The following is an 18,293-nucleotide window of genomic DNA, read 5'->3' as shown; positions in this document are numbered from 1 at the left end:
TACCATAGCTCTATACTCCAGGAGCTCCTGTTTCTAACCTGAGCTGTTTTCTCTATTTCCTAGGACACAGCGACAGTTTCAGAGACTGTAGTTCTTTGAAACAGACATAAGAGAGCGAGCCACCTCTCTATTTTCAGGAAAGATACAGAGAACCTATGGTTATGAACTAAAACAAAGGTAATGTAGATTCTGAATATGTCAAGAGACATTGTTCATTTATAGTCAGGAATAGCTTTACCCTTGACAGAGAACTGTGTGCCAGCTGCTGGGTGCTGAGCACTTTTATTTACATTATGTCATGTATTCCCCACCACAACTACGACATACATCTTTTTTTTTTTTTTTTTTTTTTTGTTGAGACAGAGTCTGGCTCTGTCACCCAGGCTGGAGTGCAGTGGCACTATCTCGGCTCCCTGTAACTTCCACCTCCCGGATTCAAGCAATTCTCCTGCCTCAGCCTCTTGAGTAGCAGGGATTACAGGCGCCCACCACCACGCCTCGCTAATTTTTGTATTTTTAGTAGAGACGGGGTTTCACCATGTAGGCCAGACTGGTCTCGAACTCCTGACCTCGTGATCCGCCCGCCTCGGCCTCCTAAAGTGCTGGACTTATAGGCTTGAGCCACCGCGCCCAGCCTATGATAGAAATCTTATTAGCTCCATGGTTACAAACAGACAACCCTGAGGCCTGGAGGAAAGTAACTTCAGAACAGATACTCTCATTGCTGAACTTTTTATTTATTGCACTCTTGGCAGTCGTCCCTAGTTGTCTTTTTGTTTGATCTCTCTCTAGTTAAGACTTGCTCCTGGAGGCAAAGGGTGGTGGTGTCTGGCTCAGCATAGCACCTGCCATAATTACAAATGGCAATTATGGAATGAATCAGCTGTTTAAAGCACCAAATCTTGAGCTGGCCCGAAGACTGCGCAGGAGGATTGCATGCTCAACTCTCCCCTTTAGAAACTGTTAACAATCGTTGTAACTGGAAATGTAACTGTTATACCCTCCCCGCCCTTTTATTTATTTATTTTTTTTGAGAGGGAGTTTTTGCGCTGTTGCCCAAGCTGGAGTGTGGTGGCGCCCGGCCCTGTTAGTCCCTTATAAAGTAGATCAGCTGCCGCAGGAATTTGGGTTCCCCAAACGGACGCCCGAACCCGGCATTGCGCAGATCGTTTCCAAGTAGCCCCGGCTTATTTATCCCGTCCTGGAGGGAGGGACCCAAGGAAGCCCCACCCCACTTGGTTCCCGAGAAATGCACAGCCTGGCATCCACTCCCGGTCTGGGGGGGCCCCTCCACCGCCAGCCCAGGAAGGCAGCGCCGGGCCCTCCGCGGGGAGCAGGGAAGAGGGAGCGGTTGGCCCGCACGCTCTTCCGGGTTCTGGGAGGAGGACCCGGACCTAAGTCCCGCCCCTCCAGGGCGGAGTCACGGCTCGCGACTGGCCTAAGTCGCGGCAGGTAATGCGGTCCCGGGCTGGAGGGTAGGGGCGAGGGTCCCCGGATACCGGGTCTATCACAATCTCGGGGAGGGGGTCTGAATCTTTTAGAGGAGTGGGCCCAAGCCGGGTGCAAAGAATGGGGAAGGGCTTTCCCTGGCTCCATCCTGGCAACTTTGACCGAATCAGCCTGTTTTTTTCCCAACCCCGTCTCCTATCCCCTAGAACTGCCACGTGGAGATGAGATTTGCTGGGTGGGTAGCGGCGGCTGCTGAGGGAGGTCCCGCCCACTTGAAGCCAGCATAACTGAGCTCTGGACTTTGGGGACAGCTGTCAGTGGCCTAGGCCGCAGGTGAGATTTATCCATTCATCTCTCAATCTATTTTCTTTCTAAATTCACTAGCCACTCCCCCACTTCTACTCTATGCCAGGTCCATTGGTCGGTTCTCAGAATGGATCTGACAGGCCCAGTCCTCTAGGAACTTAGTCTAGTGGAATTTAATCTAGACTCTAGTCTAGAAGCCTTAAATAGATAAACATTCCAAATGATTCCTGCAATGGTAGTGGCTAATACCTTCAGAGCCCAGTGGGTGGAAGAAGGAAGTAACTTGGAAGGGGGTGGAAGAGAAAAGGGCAAATCGGGGAAGGTTTCACCAGGGAAGGGACTTTTGAACTGGGCTTTGAAGGTTAACTAGCAGTTTGCAAATTTCCCAGAAGGGAAGCGACATTCCAAATAGGGGAAGCAGAACAGGCTGCAAAATTATGAAAAGGACTGCTATATTATAAGAACAGCAAAAAACCAGTAATGCAAGAGATTGTGGAGGTGAGTTCACGGGAAAAAAGCTCGACAGCAGAAGGCCTTACTTTCTATGCTATGTTGAGGCCAAGATTTATCCTAGAGCTCAGTATTTCTCAGCTTCTTTTTTTTTTTTTTTTTTTTTTTTTTTGAGACGGAGTCTCGCTCTGTCACCCTGGCTGGAGTGCAGTGGCGCAATCTCGGCTCACTGCAACCTCCGCCTCCCGGGTTCACGCCATTCTCCTGCCTCAGCCTCTCCGAGTAGCTGGGACTACAGGCGCCCGCCACCACGCCTGGCCAATTTTTTGTATTTTTAGTAGAGACGGGGTTTCACCGTGGTCTCGATCTCCTGACCTCGTGATCTGCCCGCTTCGGCCTCCCAAAGTGCTGGGATTACAAGCGTGGGCCACCGCGCCCGGCCTATTTCTCAGCTTCTTTAAATATTTTGTCCTTTGAGTGGAGAGCAGTGGCTCATGCCTGTAATCTCAGCTTGTTAGGAGGCTGAGGTGGGAGAATTGCCTGAGGCTAGGAGTTCGAGACCAGCCTGGACAACAAAGTGAAACCTCCATTTCTATTGTTTTCTTTTTTTTTGAGATGGAGTCTTGCTCTGTTGCCAGGCTGGAGTGCAGTAGCGCAATTTCGGCTCACTGCAACCTCCGCCTCTTGGGTTCAAGCAATTCTCACGCCTCAGCCTCCTGAGTAGCTGGGACAACAGGCGTGCGCCACAACGCCCAGCTAACTTTTTTTGTATTTTTAGTAAAGACGGGGTTTCACCATGTTGGCCAGGATGGTATCGATCTCCTGACCTCATGATCCGCCCACCTCGGCCTCCCAAAGTGCTGGGATTACAGGCATGAGCCACCGCTCCCAGCCCCGTTTCTATTTTTAATTAAAAAATAAATAAATGGCCGGGCTCAGTGGCTCACGCCTATAATCCCAGCATTTTGGGAGGCCGAGGCGAGCCAAGTTCAAGACCAGCCTGGCGAACATAGTGAAACCCCGTCCCTACAAAAAGTACAAAAAAAATTAGCCGGATGTGGTGGCACTTGCCTGTAGTCCCAGCTTACTCCGGAGGCTGAGGCAGGAGAATAGCTTGAACCCAGGAGGCGGAGGTTGCAGTGAGCCGAGATCCTGCCACTGCACTCCAGCCTGGGTGACAGAGTGAGACTCCATCTCAATCAATCAATCAATAAATAAAGCTGCTGCCCTGGCGCAGTGGCTTACGCCTGTAATTCCAGCACTTTTGGAGGCCGAGACGGGCAGATCACTTGAGGTCAGGAGTTTGAGACCAGCTTGGCCAACATGATGAAACCCCATATCTACTAAAAATTAGCCAGGCATTGTGGCGGGCGCCTGTAATCTGAGCTACTCAGGAGGCTAAGGCAGGAGAATTGCTGGAACACAGGAGGCGGAGGTTACAGCGAGCCAAGATTGTGCCACTGCACTCCAGCCTGGGTGACAGAGTGAGACTCCATCTCAGAAAAAATAAAAATAAAAAATAAAGCCAGGCGCAGTGGCTCACGCCTATAATCCCAGCACTTTGGGAGGCTGAGGCGGGCAAATCATCTGAGGTCAGGAGTTAGTGACCAGCCTGGCCAGCATGGTGAAACCCCGTCTCTACTAGAAAAGCTAGAAGAATGAGCTGGGCGTGGGTGGGCACCTGTAATCTCAGCTACTCAGGAGGCTGAGAAAGGAGAATCATTTAAACCTGAAAGGGAAAGGTTGCAGTGAGCGGAGATCGCACCACTGTACTCCAACCTGTGCAACAGAGTGAGACTCTATCTAAAAATAATAATAATAAAAAAGATAAATACATAGGCCAGACACGGTAGCTCACACCTGTAATCCCAGCACTTTGGGAGGCTGAGGCAGGTGGATCAACTGAGGTCAGGAGTTCGAGACCAGCCTGACCAACATGGTGAAACTCCATCTCTACTAAAAATACAAAAATTAGCCGGGCGTGGTGGCATATGCCTGTAATCCAAGCTACTCGGGAGGCTGAGGGAGGAGAATCGCTTGAACCTGGGAGGCAGAGGTTGCCACGAGCCGAGATCGTGCCATTGCACTCCAGCCTGGGCAACGAGAGCAAAACTCCATCTCAGATAAATAAATAAATAAATAATAAAAATAAAGATGAAAAGTTGGTGGTGCTTATTCAAATCAATCAGGCCTAGAAATTAGTACATTCAACAGGAAAGGTTTAAAAGGAGGTTGAATTGATTAAGATGATAATCGTAAGTGTCTAAAAAGTGCCTTTCTTTCTTATGCATAGGACACCATGAAGCAGCTGCCAGTCTTGGAACCTGGAGACAAGCCCAGGAAAGCAACATGGTCTGTAAGGAAGGATCCAGACACAGAAAAGCATGAGTTTTTGTTTCATTTATAAGTAGTTTACTAACATATTTGATCATCAACAAAAAAGGGTAAAGATGAAACTGTCTGCAGTTTCTGGTAATTAGACTCAAACTGTCTGAGAAGGTCTTCAGTGGAAACATGGGGGGCAGTAATTATCACAGAGCAGATGTTAATTTTATTAAAATCCATTTACCAGAAAGAGTAAGGCACTGACCATCTGGCATCCTCAGCTCCAATGCTGTGTCTTCCCCCGAGCTCTGACTCATTTTTGAGATTTTTAGGAAATTAGATTTGGATTAAACTGGCTTCACTGTTTCTTGGCTGTTTGTTCAAACAACCCTTTATTCAACAACTAACATTGGCCTGATGGGGGCAGCTGCTCTGTGGGTGCTGGAAGTAGAATTGTAAATAGTCTCTGTGTACTGGGGACTACAGACTAAGCAGGTGATGGTGATAAAATGTGATCTGCTCTGAGTCAGGGCCCACAGAAGGCTGTAGAGAGGTGGCAGTTCTTCAACAGGACCTTGAAGGAGAGACTCCAGACTGGCTTCCAGGCATCTGTCTTGCTCTGTACCCAGAATACAGCCAATCATGGCATTTCCTAGCTTAAAACCCTTTTGTGCCTCCCTGTTGGTGTTGGGATAAAAATCAGACTCCTGGGCTGGGCACGGTGGCTCATGCCTGTAATCCCAGCACTTTGGGAGGCCAAGGCGGGTGGATCTCCTGAGGTCAGGAGTTCGAGACCAGCCTGACCAATATGGTGAAACCCCGTCTCTACTAAAAATACAAAAATTAGCTGGCATGGTGGTGTGCGACTGTAGTCCCAGCTACTAGGGAGGCTAAGACAGGAGAATTGCTTGAATCTGGGAGGTGGAGGTTGCAGTGAGCCGAGATTGTGCCACTGTACTCCAGCATGGGCCACAGAGCAAGAATCCGTTTCAAAAAAAAAAAAGGCCAGGCGCGGTGGCTTACGCCTATAATCCCAGCACTTTGGGAGGCTGAGGCGGGCGGATCATTAGGTCAGGAGATCGAGACCACCCTGGCTAACATGGTGAAACCCTGTCTCTACTAAAAATACAAAAAATTAGCCGGGCGTGGTGGCGGGCACCTGTAGTGCCAGCTATTCAGGAGGCTGAGGCACTCCAGCCTGGACAACAGAGCGAGACTCCATCTCAAAAAAAAAAAATCAGACTCCTGACCAGGCGCAATGGCTCATAACTATAATCCTAACACTTTGGGAGGCTGAGGTGGGTGGATCACTTGAAGCCAGGAGTTTGAGACCAGTCTGGCCAACGTGGCAAAACCCCGTCTCTACTAAAAATATAAAAATTAGCCAGGAGTGGTGGTGCATGCCTGTAATCCCGGCCACTCAAGAGGCTGAGGCAGGACAATTGCTTGAACCTGGGAGGTGGAGGTTGCAGCGAGCTGAGATGGTGCCACTGCACTCCAGCCTGGGCAACAGAGGGAGACTCCGTCTCAAAAAAACAAACAAACAAAAAAATTAGACTTCTTAAACTGGCCCAATGGTCCCTGCAAAATGTTTCTGCCTGTATTTCCAGCCTCAAATCCCATGACATGTTCCTTTGTTCTCTTTCTCTTCTTTATTGTGCCCTGTGCACTGTTCCACTTAGGAGCTGCTCATGCTGGTCTCTTTGCCTGGATTGCTCTTTCTGCCTGGACTGCTCTTTCCCTCCACTTTTTGTCCCTCTCTTTGCCCAGCTTATTTTATTTTATTTTTGAGACAAGGTCTTCCTCTGTGGCTAGCCGCCCAGGCTGGAATGCATTGGTACAATTGTGGCTCATTATAGCCTCGACCTCCTGGCCTCAAGTAACCTTCCCATCTCCATCTCCCAAGTAACTGGGACTATGGGTGTGTACTACCATGTCCAGCTAATTTTTTTTTTTTTTTTTACAGAGACGCAGTCTCGCTATGTTGCCCAGGCTGGTCTCAAACTCCTGGGCTCAGGTGATCCTCCCACTCTAGCCTCCCAAAGTGCTGCGATTACAGGTGTGAGCCACCACACCTGGCCTACCCAGCTAATTTCTACTCATACTTCAGATCTCTCTCCAAATGGTGCTTCTTCAGGAAGCCTTCTCTGACCACCCTATCTCCCTGGCTCCTTACAGGGTGAGACCCTCCTAAGATCTGCATGTCCTCATGCTGTATATTCTGTACTCCTTTCTACCACAATTGAAGTGAAACAGATAGTTGTGAAACTGTTGAATGTTTCTTTTCCCAACTAGTCTGTAAGGGCTATCAAGGCAGGGACTTTTTTTTGTTATATCCACCATCTCTGGATGGCTGTGTGCTTTTGGTAAATTACTTAACCTTTCTAAGCTTCAATTCCTCCGTTGTAAAACTTAGATAATGGTAACAGCTGTTATCCTCAAAGGGTTTTTTTGTTTTTGTTTTTGTCTTTGAGACAGAGTCTCGGTGTATCGCCAGGTTGGAGTGCAGTGGCACGATCTTGGCTCACTGCAACTTCCGCCTCCCGGTTTCAAGCGATCCTGCCTCAGCCTCCCAAGTAGCTGGGACTATAGGCACTTGCCACCACGCCCAGGTAATTTTTGTATTTTTAGTAGAGATGGGGTTTCATCATGTTGCCCAGGATGGTCTCAATCTCTTGACCTCATGATCTGCCTGCCTCGGCCTCCCAATGTGGTGGGGTTACAGGCGTGAGCCACTGCACCCAGCCCTCAAAGGGGTTTTGTGTAGATTAAGTGACATCAGAATAGAGATCTGAATGGGAAACAGATTTGGCAACCACTGATGAATATATAGATGAGTGGTAATTGAAGTTATCACTACAGATAACATTAATCAGGTAAGCAAATGTAAAGTGAGGAAAAGAGAATCTTGAGGATGACTGAGAGTCAGGAGGTGGCTGGTAGGAAAGGAGTCGGAGAAGGAAGCAGAAAGGACAACCAGAAAGGTGAGTGCAGAACCAAAGGAAGGGATGTGGGAAAGCCAGGCTGGGAGAAAGGCACAAGAAGGGGGGAGAGGTCAGGAGTCCCAAACACCAGAGAGGTCAAATAAGACAGGGCCTGAAAAACAGCTACAGAATTTTCTTTTCCAATCAGGAAGCTTCAAGTGTGTTTTCTCAGTCAGCATTCAGAATCACTGTGGGGAGTGGAATGGGCCGGGTGCGGTAGGCGCATCCCTAGCACTTAGGGAGACCAGGGCAGAAGGATTGCTTGAGGCTGGGAGTTCAAGGCTGGCCAACATAGTGAAACCCCATCTCTACTAAAAATACAAAAATTAGCCAGGCATGGTGGTGCGCGCCTGAAGTCCCAGCTACTTGGGAGGCTGAGGCAGGAGAATCACTTGAAGCCTGGAAGTGGAGGTTATGGTGAGCCAAGATTGTACCACTGCACTCCAGCCTGGGCAACAGAGCGAGACTCTGTCTCAAAAAAAAAAAAAAAAAAAAAAAAAAGAGAGAGAGAGAGAGATAGTGGAATGACCAAATCCTGTATGTGATTTTTCAGAGTGCTAGCTTTGGCTTCCATCAGATTGAGCTTTGGGGATAAACTGGAAAAGCTCTGAAATCAGTAAATTCTGGATAATTTTTTTGATGGGGAGGAATCACTGGCTAGTGGCAAGAGCCCCAGGGCTGTTGGTTACCATGTGGTGGCACATAAATCTCTTGCCACCATTTATTGAGTCCTTCCCTGCCCTGTTTTGACGTCTTGTCTTAGTCTTCACAATCATCTTTTGTAGTAAGAACTGTTGCTGTCCAGCCAGGCACAGTGGATTACCCCTGTAATCCCAGCACTTTGGGAGGCCGAGGCGGGCGGATCACCTGAGGTGTTGGGAGTTCGAGACCAGCCTGACCAACATGGAGAAACCCCATCTCTACTAAAAATACAAAATTAGCCAGGTGTGGTGGCACATGCCTGTAATCCCAGCTGCTAGGGATTACACACTACTGCGTTTATTCTCGGCTCAGGCCTCCTGAATACATCCTTCCTTTGGCAGGTACACCTTGACTCTCCCTGGAGACATCCCCTGTGCTCGAGTTGGCCACAGCTGTTCATATTTACCCCCAGTTGGTAATGCCAAGAGAGGGAAGGTCTTCATTGTTGGGGGAGCAAATCCAAACAGAAGCTTCTCAGACGTGCATGCCATGGATCTGGGTAAGACCAGCAGCTGCAGAGTACATGCCCTGTGGCCAGAGAACAGGGCTGTGTGCTGCTAGCCATGAGCAGGGCATTCCTAAAAACACCAGCAGGTTTTTCCTATAAGAAAAAAAGGCCAGGACCAGGTGTGGTGGCTCACACCTGTAATCCCAGCACTTTGGGAGGCCAAGATGGGTGGATCACCTGAGGTTAGATTTCGAGACCAGCCTGACCAGTTTGATGAAACCCCATCTCTACTAAAAATACAAAAAAAATTAGCCAGGTGTGGTGGTGGGCACCTGTAGTCCCAGCTACTCGGGAGGCTGAGACAGGAGAATTACTTGAACCGAGGAGACGGAAGTTACAGTAAGCCAAGATCGGGCCACTGCACTCCAGCCTGGGCAACAGAGCAAGACTCCGTCTCAAAAAAAAAAAGAAAAAAGAAAAAGTGAGCATCACTGACAGATCCCTAAGGTTTCTTAGCAGGCCCCTGGCACACATTCATCTGACCAGTCCCTCCTTGTTTAGGGGGAGAGAACCCTTATGGAGCCCTGGTGGTCCAGCCATTTATTCATCAATATTTCTGTAGGATACATTGATGACTACCACCACTCATTCTATTCACATATCTGATATATCACCAAGCCCTACATATCTCTTATCTCTGTTTTTTGTTTTTTTTTTTTTGAGATGGAGTTTCGCTCTTATTGCCCAGGCTGGAGTGCAATGGCGCGATCTTCACTCACTGCAACCTCTGCCTCCCAGGTTCAAGTGATTCTCCTGCCTCAGCTTCCCCAAGTACTTGAGATTACAGGCATGCGCCACCATGCCCAGCTAATTTTTTTTTTTTTTTTTTAGACGGAGTCTCACTCTGTCGCCAAGGCTGGAGTGCAGTGGCGTGACCTCGGCTGACCGCAACCTGTGCCTTCTGGGTTCAAGCGATTCTCCTGCCTCAGCCTCCTGAGAAGCTGGGATTACAGGCGCCCATCACTACACCCAGCTAATCTTTTGTATTTTTTTTTTTTTTTTTGAGACGGAGTCTCGCTCTGTCACCCAGGCTGGAGTGCAGTGGCGCGATCTCGGCTCACTGCAAGCTCCGCCTCCCGGGTTCATGCCATTCTCCTGCCTCAGCCTCTCCGAGTAGCTGGGACTACAGGCGCCCGCCACCACGCCCACCTAATTTTTTGTATTTTTAGTAGAGACGGGGTTTCACCGTGGTCTCGATCTCCTGACCTCGTGATCCGCCCGCCTCGGCCTCCCAAAGTGCTGGGATTACAAGCGTGAGCCACCGCGCCCGGCCTAATCTTTTGTATTTTTAGTAGAGACTGGGTTTCACCATGTTGGCCAGGATGGTCTCGAACTCCAGACCTCGTGATTCGCCCTTCTCGGCCTCCCAAAGTGCTGGGATTACAGTGAGCCACCACGCCCAGCCTACATATCTCTTATCTTTATCCGTGTCTGTCCATTTCCACTACTACTACTGTAGTCCAAGCCACTGTTTTCTCTCAACTAGACTTACAATAGCCTCCTCATCAGCCTCCCTGCTTCCAAGTTTACCCACTATACAGTGCATTTTCTGTATCTAGCCAGTGAATATCATCTAAAATACAAATCTGACCATGTCATTCCCTATTTCAGACCTTTCTCAACCTCCCTTTTTTTTTTTTTGAGACCAAGTCTTGCTCCGTTGCCCAGGCCGGAGTGCAGTGGTGCCGCAAACTCTGCTCACTGCAACCTCTGCGTCCTGGGTTCAGGCAATTCTCCTGCCTCAGCCTCCTGAATAGCTGGGATTACAGGTGTGCACCACCACGCCCAGCTAATTTTTGTATTTTTAGTAGAGATGAGGTTTCACCATGTTGATCAGGCTGGTCGTCAAATCCTGACCTCGTGATCCTCCCACCTCGGCCTCCCAAAGTGCTGGGATTACGCATGTAAGCCACCACACCAGCCTTTTTTTTTTTGAGGCAGCGTGTCGCTCTGTCACCCAGGCTGGAGCGCAGTGGCACAATCTTGGCTTACTGCAACCTCTGCCTCCCGAGTTCAAGCAATTCTCCTGCCTCTGCCTCCTGAATAGCTGGGATTACAGGCGCGTGCCACCAGCCTGGCTAATTTTTGTATTTTTAGTAGAGATGGGGTTTCACCATGTTGGCCAGGCTGGTCTCAAACTTCTGACCTCAAGTGATCTGCCTGCGTCAGTCTCCCAAAGTGCTGGGATTACAGCAGTGAGCCACCTAGCCCGGTCCCAACCTCATTTCTTGGCTCTCTCCAACCCACATTTGCTGCACTGGATATCCTTCAGTTCCTTGAACACAGCTTGAGCTCTCTGGCCTCCACGCCTTTGCACACACAGATCCCTCTGCTAGGAATGTTTTTCCCTTTTCTTATCATCTGGCTACTCTATATCTTTCAGATTTCAGATTAAATGTCACTTCTACCAGGAACCTTTCCCGTTACCTCTGGACTCATTCAGGCACTACATGACTCTGTATGTCCATAGTCTCATGTGCTCTTCCATCCTGTCTGCCTTCACAGCCCTATCACATGTGATTGTTTCTTGTCCATCTGCCCCACAAGAACATAAGCTCCTTAGAAACAGATAGCATATTTTCCTCATCATCGTATCACAGACACTACCACAGGGCTTAGTACGGGTGCTCTATAAGTACTTAAATGAATGAATGAATGAACCTGCTATTAAGAAACAATTGGGGCCAGGCGCGGTGGCTCACGCCTGTAATCCTGGCACTTTGGGAGGCTGAGGCAGGCAGATCACAAGGTCAAGAGATCGAGACCATCCTGGCTAACACGGTGAAACCCTGTCTCTACTAAAAATACAAAAAATTAGCTGGGCATGGTGGTGGGCGCCTATAGTCCCGGCTACTCCGGGAGGCTGAGGCAGGAGAAGGGCGTGAATCCAGGAGGCAGAGCTTGCAGTGAGCTGAGATCGTGCCACTGCACTCCAGCCTGGGTGACAGAGCGAGTCTCTGTCTCAAAAAAAAAAAGGAAATGATTATTAGCTGGGTGTGGTGACTCACGCCTGTAATCCCAGCACTTTGGGAGGCCTAGGCAGGCAGACCACGAGGTCAGGAGATCGAGATCATCCTGGCCAACGTGGTGAAACCCTGTCTCTACTAAAAATATAAAAAAAATTAGCTGGGCGTGATGGCTTGTGCCCATAGTCCCAACTGAGGCAGGAGAATTGCTTGCATCTAGGAGGCAGAGGTAGCAGTGAGCCAAGATTACGCCACTGCACTCCAGTCTGGCAACGGAGCAAGACTCTGTCTCAAAAAAAAAAAAAGAAAAGAAAAAAAAGGAACGATTATTCTTTGCTCTACACAAGGGCAGAAGTTGAACAATGGTGGCCCACTTACATATTTTGTTAGGTCCATGGAACATTTCCATATTGTTTTAATCTTAAGTTTTTTTTTTTTGAAATGGAGTCTCAAACTGTCACCCAGGCTGGAGTGCAGTGGCACGATCTTGGCTCACTGCAACCTCTGCCTCCTGGGTTAAAGTGATTCTTCTGGGCCGGGCACTGTGGCTCACCAGGCTGTAATCCCAGCACTTTGGGAGGCCGAGGCGGGCGGATCATGAGGTCAGGAGATCGAGACTATCCTGGCTAACACGGTGAAAACCCATCTCTACTAAAAATACAAAAAAAAATTAGCCAGACGTGGTGGTGGGCGCCTGTAGTCCCAGCTACTCGGGAGGCTGAGGCAGGAGAATGGCATGAACCCACAGAGCTTGCAGTGAGCCAAGATCACGCCACTGCACTCCAGCCTGGGTGATAGGGCGAGATGCCGTCTCAAAAAAAAAAAAAAAAAAAGTGATTCTCCTGCTTCATACTCCCAAGTAGCTGGAACTACAGGCACGCGCCACCATGCCCCACTAATTTTTGTATTTTTAGTAGAGATGGGGTTTCACCATGTTGGCCAGGCTGGTCTTGAACTCCTGACCTCAAGTGATCCACCCACCTCGGCCTCCCCAAGTGCTGGGATTACATGCGTGAGCCACCACGCCCAGCCTAATCTTATTTATTTATTTATTTTATTTTATTTTTTTTGAGAGGGAGTCTTGCTCTGTCCCCCAGGCTAGAGTGCAGTGGCGCAATCTCGGCTCACTGCAAGCTCTGCCTCCCGGGTTCACGCCATTCTCCTGCCTCAGCCTCCTGAGTAGCTGGGACTACAGGCGCCCGCCAACACGCCCGGCTAATTTTTTTTTGTATTTTTAGTAGAGACGGGGTTTCACCGTGTTAGCCAGGATGGTCTCGATCTCCTGACCTCGTGATCCGCCCGCCTCGGCCTCCCAAAGTGCTGGGATTACAGGCTTGAGCCACCGTGCCCGGCCTGCAGCCTAATCTTAAATTGTTTACCAACCAATTATGCAGAAATCTACATATAAAAATTTAAATGGTTTGGCTTCTCTTGATAATGTTGGAAAATCTAATGTCAGTAGGCCTGCCTGTCTACATGGCAACAATTATTTGGAACTGAGCTGCCACCTATCAAGAGGGCTCTTATTCTCCAGTTTGCCACAGTTTTTGTTACTCCTGCCTAGGCATTTGAATTTCTACTCCCTGCACTAAAAAAATCAAAGGTAGGCTGGACGAGGTGTAATCCCCCAGCACCTTGGGAGGCCGAGGCGGGCGGATCACTTGAGGTCAGGAGTTCGAGGCCAGCCTGGCGAACATGGTGAAACCCCCATCTCTACTAAAAATACAAAAGTTAGCCAGGCATGGTAGCACACGCTTTTAATCCCAGCTACTTGGGAGGCTGAGGCAGGAGAATCGCTTGAACCTGGGAGGCAGAGGTTGCAGTGAGCCGAGATCGTGCCAGTGCGCTCCAGCCTGGGCAATAGAGCAAGACTCCATCTCAAAAAAAAAAAAAATTCAAAGGTAAATTAAATCACTTCTAGCCCTCAATTACATTAAATTAGTTCAAGTTACATCTTTATCGCAACCTATTAATAGCTTTGTGACCCTGGCTACACCATCTCAACCATCTGGACCTCAGTGCTCTATAAAGTAGGGATAATAACTTGCTTCAGATCTAACAAGATAATGCCTGTAAAGGTCTTGTGTAATTGGTTAACCAAGTAAAATAACTATTAATAATAAAGGTTAGGTTTTTTTTCTTTTTTTGAGACAGAGTCTTACTCTGACACCCAGGCTGGAGCACGATCTCAGCTCACTGCAAGCTCCGCCTGCCGGGTTCATGCCATTCTCCTGCCTCAGCCTCCCAAGCAGCTGGGACTACAGGCACCTGCCACCACGCCCAGCTAATTTTTTGTATTTTTAGTAGAGACAGGGTTTCACCATGTTAGCCAGGATGGTCTCGATCTCCTGACCTCGTGATCCGCCTGCCTCGGCCTCCCAAAGTGCTGGGATTACAGGTGTGAGCCACCGTGCCCGACCAAGTTTAGGTATTACTATTCTGTGAACTTGTCTTAGCCAGCCATCATTTATTTGCAAGTAACAGAATCTCACTTAAACCAGAGGAAAAAGGAGGAATTTATTTAGTCAGATACAGGCGTGTTTCTTTCTTTCTTTCTTTTTTTTTTTTTTGAGACAGTCTTGCTGTGTTCCCAGACTGGAGTACAGTGGCACAATCTTGGCTCGCTGCAACCTCCGCTTGGTTAACCAAGTAAAATAACCCCAGGTTCAAGTGATTCCCCTGCCTCAGCCTCCCGAGTAGCTGGGACTATAGGCGCATGCCACTATGCTTGGCTAATTTTTTGTATTTTAGTAGAGAGAAGTTTCACATGTTGGCCAGGATGGTTTCAATCTCCTGACCTCGTGATCTGCCCACCTGGGCCTCCCAAAGTGCTTGGATTACAGGCATGAGCCACTGCACCCGGCCCATACAGGCGTATTTCAAAGAATTCAAGGACAGGAAGTAGAGCCCAGGATCATGAGACAGTGGAAGCGCTTGATCTTGTTGGCTCATTCTAGTTTCATTGGCTACCTTCAACCCAATCAGCTAAAGCTACAAAGTCAAAGTGTGGTACAAACATGTCATCTGGGATCTACCCTTGTGGTTTACAAAGTGGGGACAGTTTCCATAGAACGGGGTCTATGGACTAGGCAGACAGCCCCCTAAGTATCTATTATAGAATTTTCTGGAGGTTGACAACATGCTCTTTAAGTGATTCAGTGGTTTTCATTTATGTTTATGGCCCTCTTCTCATGACCCTCCCCAAGTGTGCCAACCAATATAACAGTTGGCAGCCCCAATCTAGGAACTGGGTGAAATGTTTTCCAGGAAAACACCAGTGGGACTTAGTTACCTGCAAGGGCCTCTTGCCCCGGTATGAACATGCTAGCTTCATTCCTTCCTGCACACCTGACCGTATCTGGGTATTTGGAGGTGCCAACCAATCAGGAAATCGAAATTGTCTACAAGTCCTGAATCCTGGTAAGTAGCCAAAGGTTATTTTATTTACATACATACAAATAAATGTTCATGCATATATATATATATATATGTATATATATATATATACACACACACACATATATATATAAATCCAATTATAATTCCAGTACATTTGGATTATACTAATTACCATTTAACTTTGCTGACATAGAAAATAGGAATTTTAACTTGTAGCATAATCTGAAAACAACAGAAGAAAAACAATTGTTGGTAACACATACAATTTTTAACTTGTTAAATGTCAAAGCTGGAAGGGACTTCAGAGAACAGCTATGCCAAGTGGGCAACTCAGGTTTATCAAGGGGAAAGTGACTTTCCTAAAGTCACAAGAGGCTGGGTGTGGTGACCCATGCCTGTAATCCCAGTACCTTGGGAGGCTGAGGAAGGCAGATCCCTTGAGGTTAGGAGTTTGAGATTGGCCTGGCCAGCATGGTGGAAACCCTATCTCTATTTAAAATACAAAAATTAGCTGGGCATGGTGGTGGGCGCCTATAATCCCAGCTACTCAGGAGGCTGAGGCAGGAGAATCACTTGAACCTGGGAGGCAGAGATTGCAGTGAGCTGGCATCATGCCACTGCACTCCAGCCTGAGCGACAGAGTGAGACTCTGTCTCAAAAAAAAAAAAAAAAAAAGAAAAAGAAAAAAATTTTTTTAAAAAATAAAGTCACAAGAGAGTCAGTGACTGAGCCAGGCTTAGAATCCAAGTCACCTAGATTAGTGGTCCTCCAGTAAAGGCGATTGTGCCCCCAGGGGACATCTGGCCCTATCTGGAAACATTTTGGGTTATCACAACTGGGGGTAGGGTGGGCTACTGGCTTCTAGAGGGTAGAGGCCAGATATGCTGTATATATATCCTGTCGTGCCTAAGACAGCCACCACAGGGAAGAATTATCTGGCCTAAAATATCAGTAGTGCCAAAGTTCAGAAACACTGACCTAGATCCTCCTAGTATGTTTCTTTTTGCCAAAAGTACAAAGTTCCTAACTTGTCTCACTGGCAAGACATTTTGTTTGTTCGTTTTGTTTGTTAGTTTTTATTTTTCATATCTTGCTGTTTCCATCACTGGCAGTTTTATCATAGAGGAAGCAGTTTGGGAACATCACTACTGAGAGGAGGTTGCTAAACCACCTGTGGGGAAGTGGACTTGTCTTTTTGCCTTTTTTTTGTTTGTTTTTGTTTTTCTCTTTACAAATATTATTTATGTTCATTGTAAAATACTTGAAAAGTACAAATAAGTGGAAAAAGTCATCCACAATCCTATTATATTAAGGCTATTACCAATTTTCTGTCTTTTTTTTGTGACGGAGTTTCACTCGTTACACAGGCTGGAGTGCAATGGTGTGATCTCGGCTCACTACAACCTCTGGCTCCCGGGTTCAAGCGATTCTCCTGCCTCAGCCTCCCAAGTAGCTGGGATTACAGGCATGTGCCACCATGCCTGGCTAATTTTGTATTTTTAGCAGAGATGGGGTTTCTCCATGTTAGCCAGGCTGGTCTCGAATTCTTGATCTCAGGTGATCCGCCCACCTCAGCCTCCCGAAATGCTGGGATTACAGGCGTCAGCCAATATACCCGGCCCAGCTTTCTGTCTTTTTCCCATCTTTTCTCTGTTTTTACAAGCCTGAAATCATACTATATTTACACGTTCATAACTTTTTCCTTTTAATTTCATAATCCCAGGAGAAATAGGTGGGGTTTTTTTTTTTTTTTGGCTTTAGCAAAAATAATTGATTTGTTATTAATAACAATGCTTTGTTAATATAATATCGTTTGTCTTGTTTTGGGTTTTTTTGTTGTTGTTAACTTTTTTTTTTTTTTTTCGAGGCAGGGTCTCACTCTGTTGCCCAGGCTGGGATGCAGCGGTATGATCATAGCTCACTGCAGCCTCAACCACCCAGGCTCAGGTGAACCTCCTACCTCAGCCTCCCAGGTAGCTGGGACTACAGGCACTTGCCACCATGCCTAGCTAATTTGTTTGTATTTTTTGTAGAGACAGAGTTTTGCCATGTTGCCCAAGCTGGTCTCAAACTCCTGGGCTCAAGCAATTTGCCTGCCTCGGCCTCCCAAAGTGTTGGGATTACAGATACGTGCCACTGCACCTGGCCAACATCATTTTTAATGGCTGTATCGTACTCCATTAAATATAAAATACTCCATAATACCATAATTCCTCCATTTATGAATATTTAGTTCTTTTCAGGTTTTTCCATTATAATTAACAAAGCAGTGAACATCTTCATTCCGAAGTCATAGGCTGTATTTCAAATTATTTTCTTAGGGTTCCTGCCAAGAAATAAAAAGACTAGGTAAAATACTGTGAACCTTTTCAAGGTTTTGATACATACTACCAAATTGCTCTCCAGAAAGATTTTTCCAGTTCATCCTCTCTCCAACTGTGTTTTACAGTGTTTCATTACTGACCAGCACTGAATTTATCAGTTTTAAACATTGCTAATTTGATAGGCAAAAACACTTGTACATAGTTTAAATATGCATTTCGGGCCGGCGCGATGGCTCACACCTGTAATCCCAGCACTTTGGGACGCTGAGGTGTACAGATCACCTGAGGTCAGGAGTTCGAGAGCAGCCTGGCCAACATGGTGAAACCCTGTCACTACTAAAAATACAAAAATTAGCCAGGCGTGGTGGTGCATGCCTGTAGTCCCAGCTGCTGAGGAGGGCGAGGCAGGAGGATCGCTTGAACCCAGGAGACAGAGGTTGCAATGTGCCCAGATCGCGCCACAGCCTGAGCAATGAGTGAGACTCCCTCTCAAAAAAGCATTTTTTGACCTGGACATTTTTCACATGTCAGCCAACTCTTGCTCAGTTCCCTCTATCAACAATATATTTGGGGTGTTGCCCACCTAATACATTTGTTGAGTATTGCCCGATAAAAAAATAAAAATAAAAATAAACTATTTTACAATAGTTGGGTCAGAGTTCAGGAACTAGGACCAAATTTTCTTATATGTCAAGTATTTAAATTCCTTCAGCACATTTAGACAGTATGTTATCTTTTAATTTGATTTATTTGTTTGGGTATTTATTTCCTGTCTTCCTTCCTCTTCCCTGCCCTCCCTCTGCGGAACATAAGTGCTTTGAAGAGAAGAGTTTGTTCATTGTTGAATACTCAGGGTACAGAACACTGTCAGAAATAAAGT

At 47.3% G+C, this 18,293-nt stretch overlaps 1 protein-coding gene across 8 annotated transcripts in view; it reads left to right on the top strand.

Annotated features, from left to right (window-relative positions):
• RABEPK (Rab9 effector protein with kelch motifs) overlaps positions 1-18,293 on the top strand; it is a 43,926-nt gene that overhangs the window by 9,356 nt on the left and 16,277 nt on the right. Inside the window, exons 2-6 of one of the 8 annotated variants that reach the window (XM_063636016.1) lie at positions 64-177; positions 1,656-1,782; positions 4,499-4,557; positions 8,558-8,715; positions 14,958-15,110. In XM_063636016.1, the coding sequence (XP_063492086.1) occupies positions 4,505-4,557; positions 8,558-8,715; positions 14,958-15,110 (364 nt within the window). In that variant the 5' untranslated portion in view covers positions 64-177; positions 1,656-1,782; positions 4,499-4,504. Of the gene's footprint in view, positions 1-63; positions 178-1,256; positions 1,476-1,655; positions 1,783-4,498; positions 4,558-7,008; positions 7,143-8,557; positions 8,716-14,957; positions 15,111-18,293 lie in introns of those variants that run through there. The other 7 variants (XM_055271097.2, XM_063636018.1, XM_063636017.1 and 4 more) reach the window with 7 other exon arrangements.

The sequence above is a fragment of the Symphalangus syndactylus genome, chromosome 3 (genome assembly GCF_028878055.3).
Source record: "Symphalangus syndactylus isolate Jambi chromosome 3, NHGRI_mSymSyn1-v2.1_pri, whole genome shotgun sequence".
Taxonomy (NCBI): domain Eukaryota; kingdom Metazoa; phylum Chordata; class Mammalia; order Primates; family Hylobatidae; genus Symphalangus; species Symphalangus syndactylus.
The sequence above is the reverse complement of the archived record's forward strand: the minus strand, read 5'-3'. Positions and strand labels throughout refer to the sequence as shown.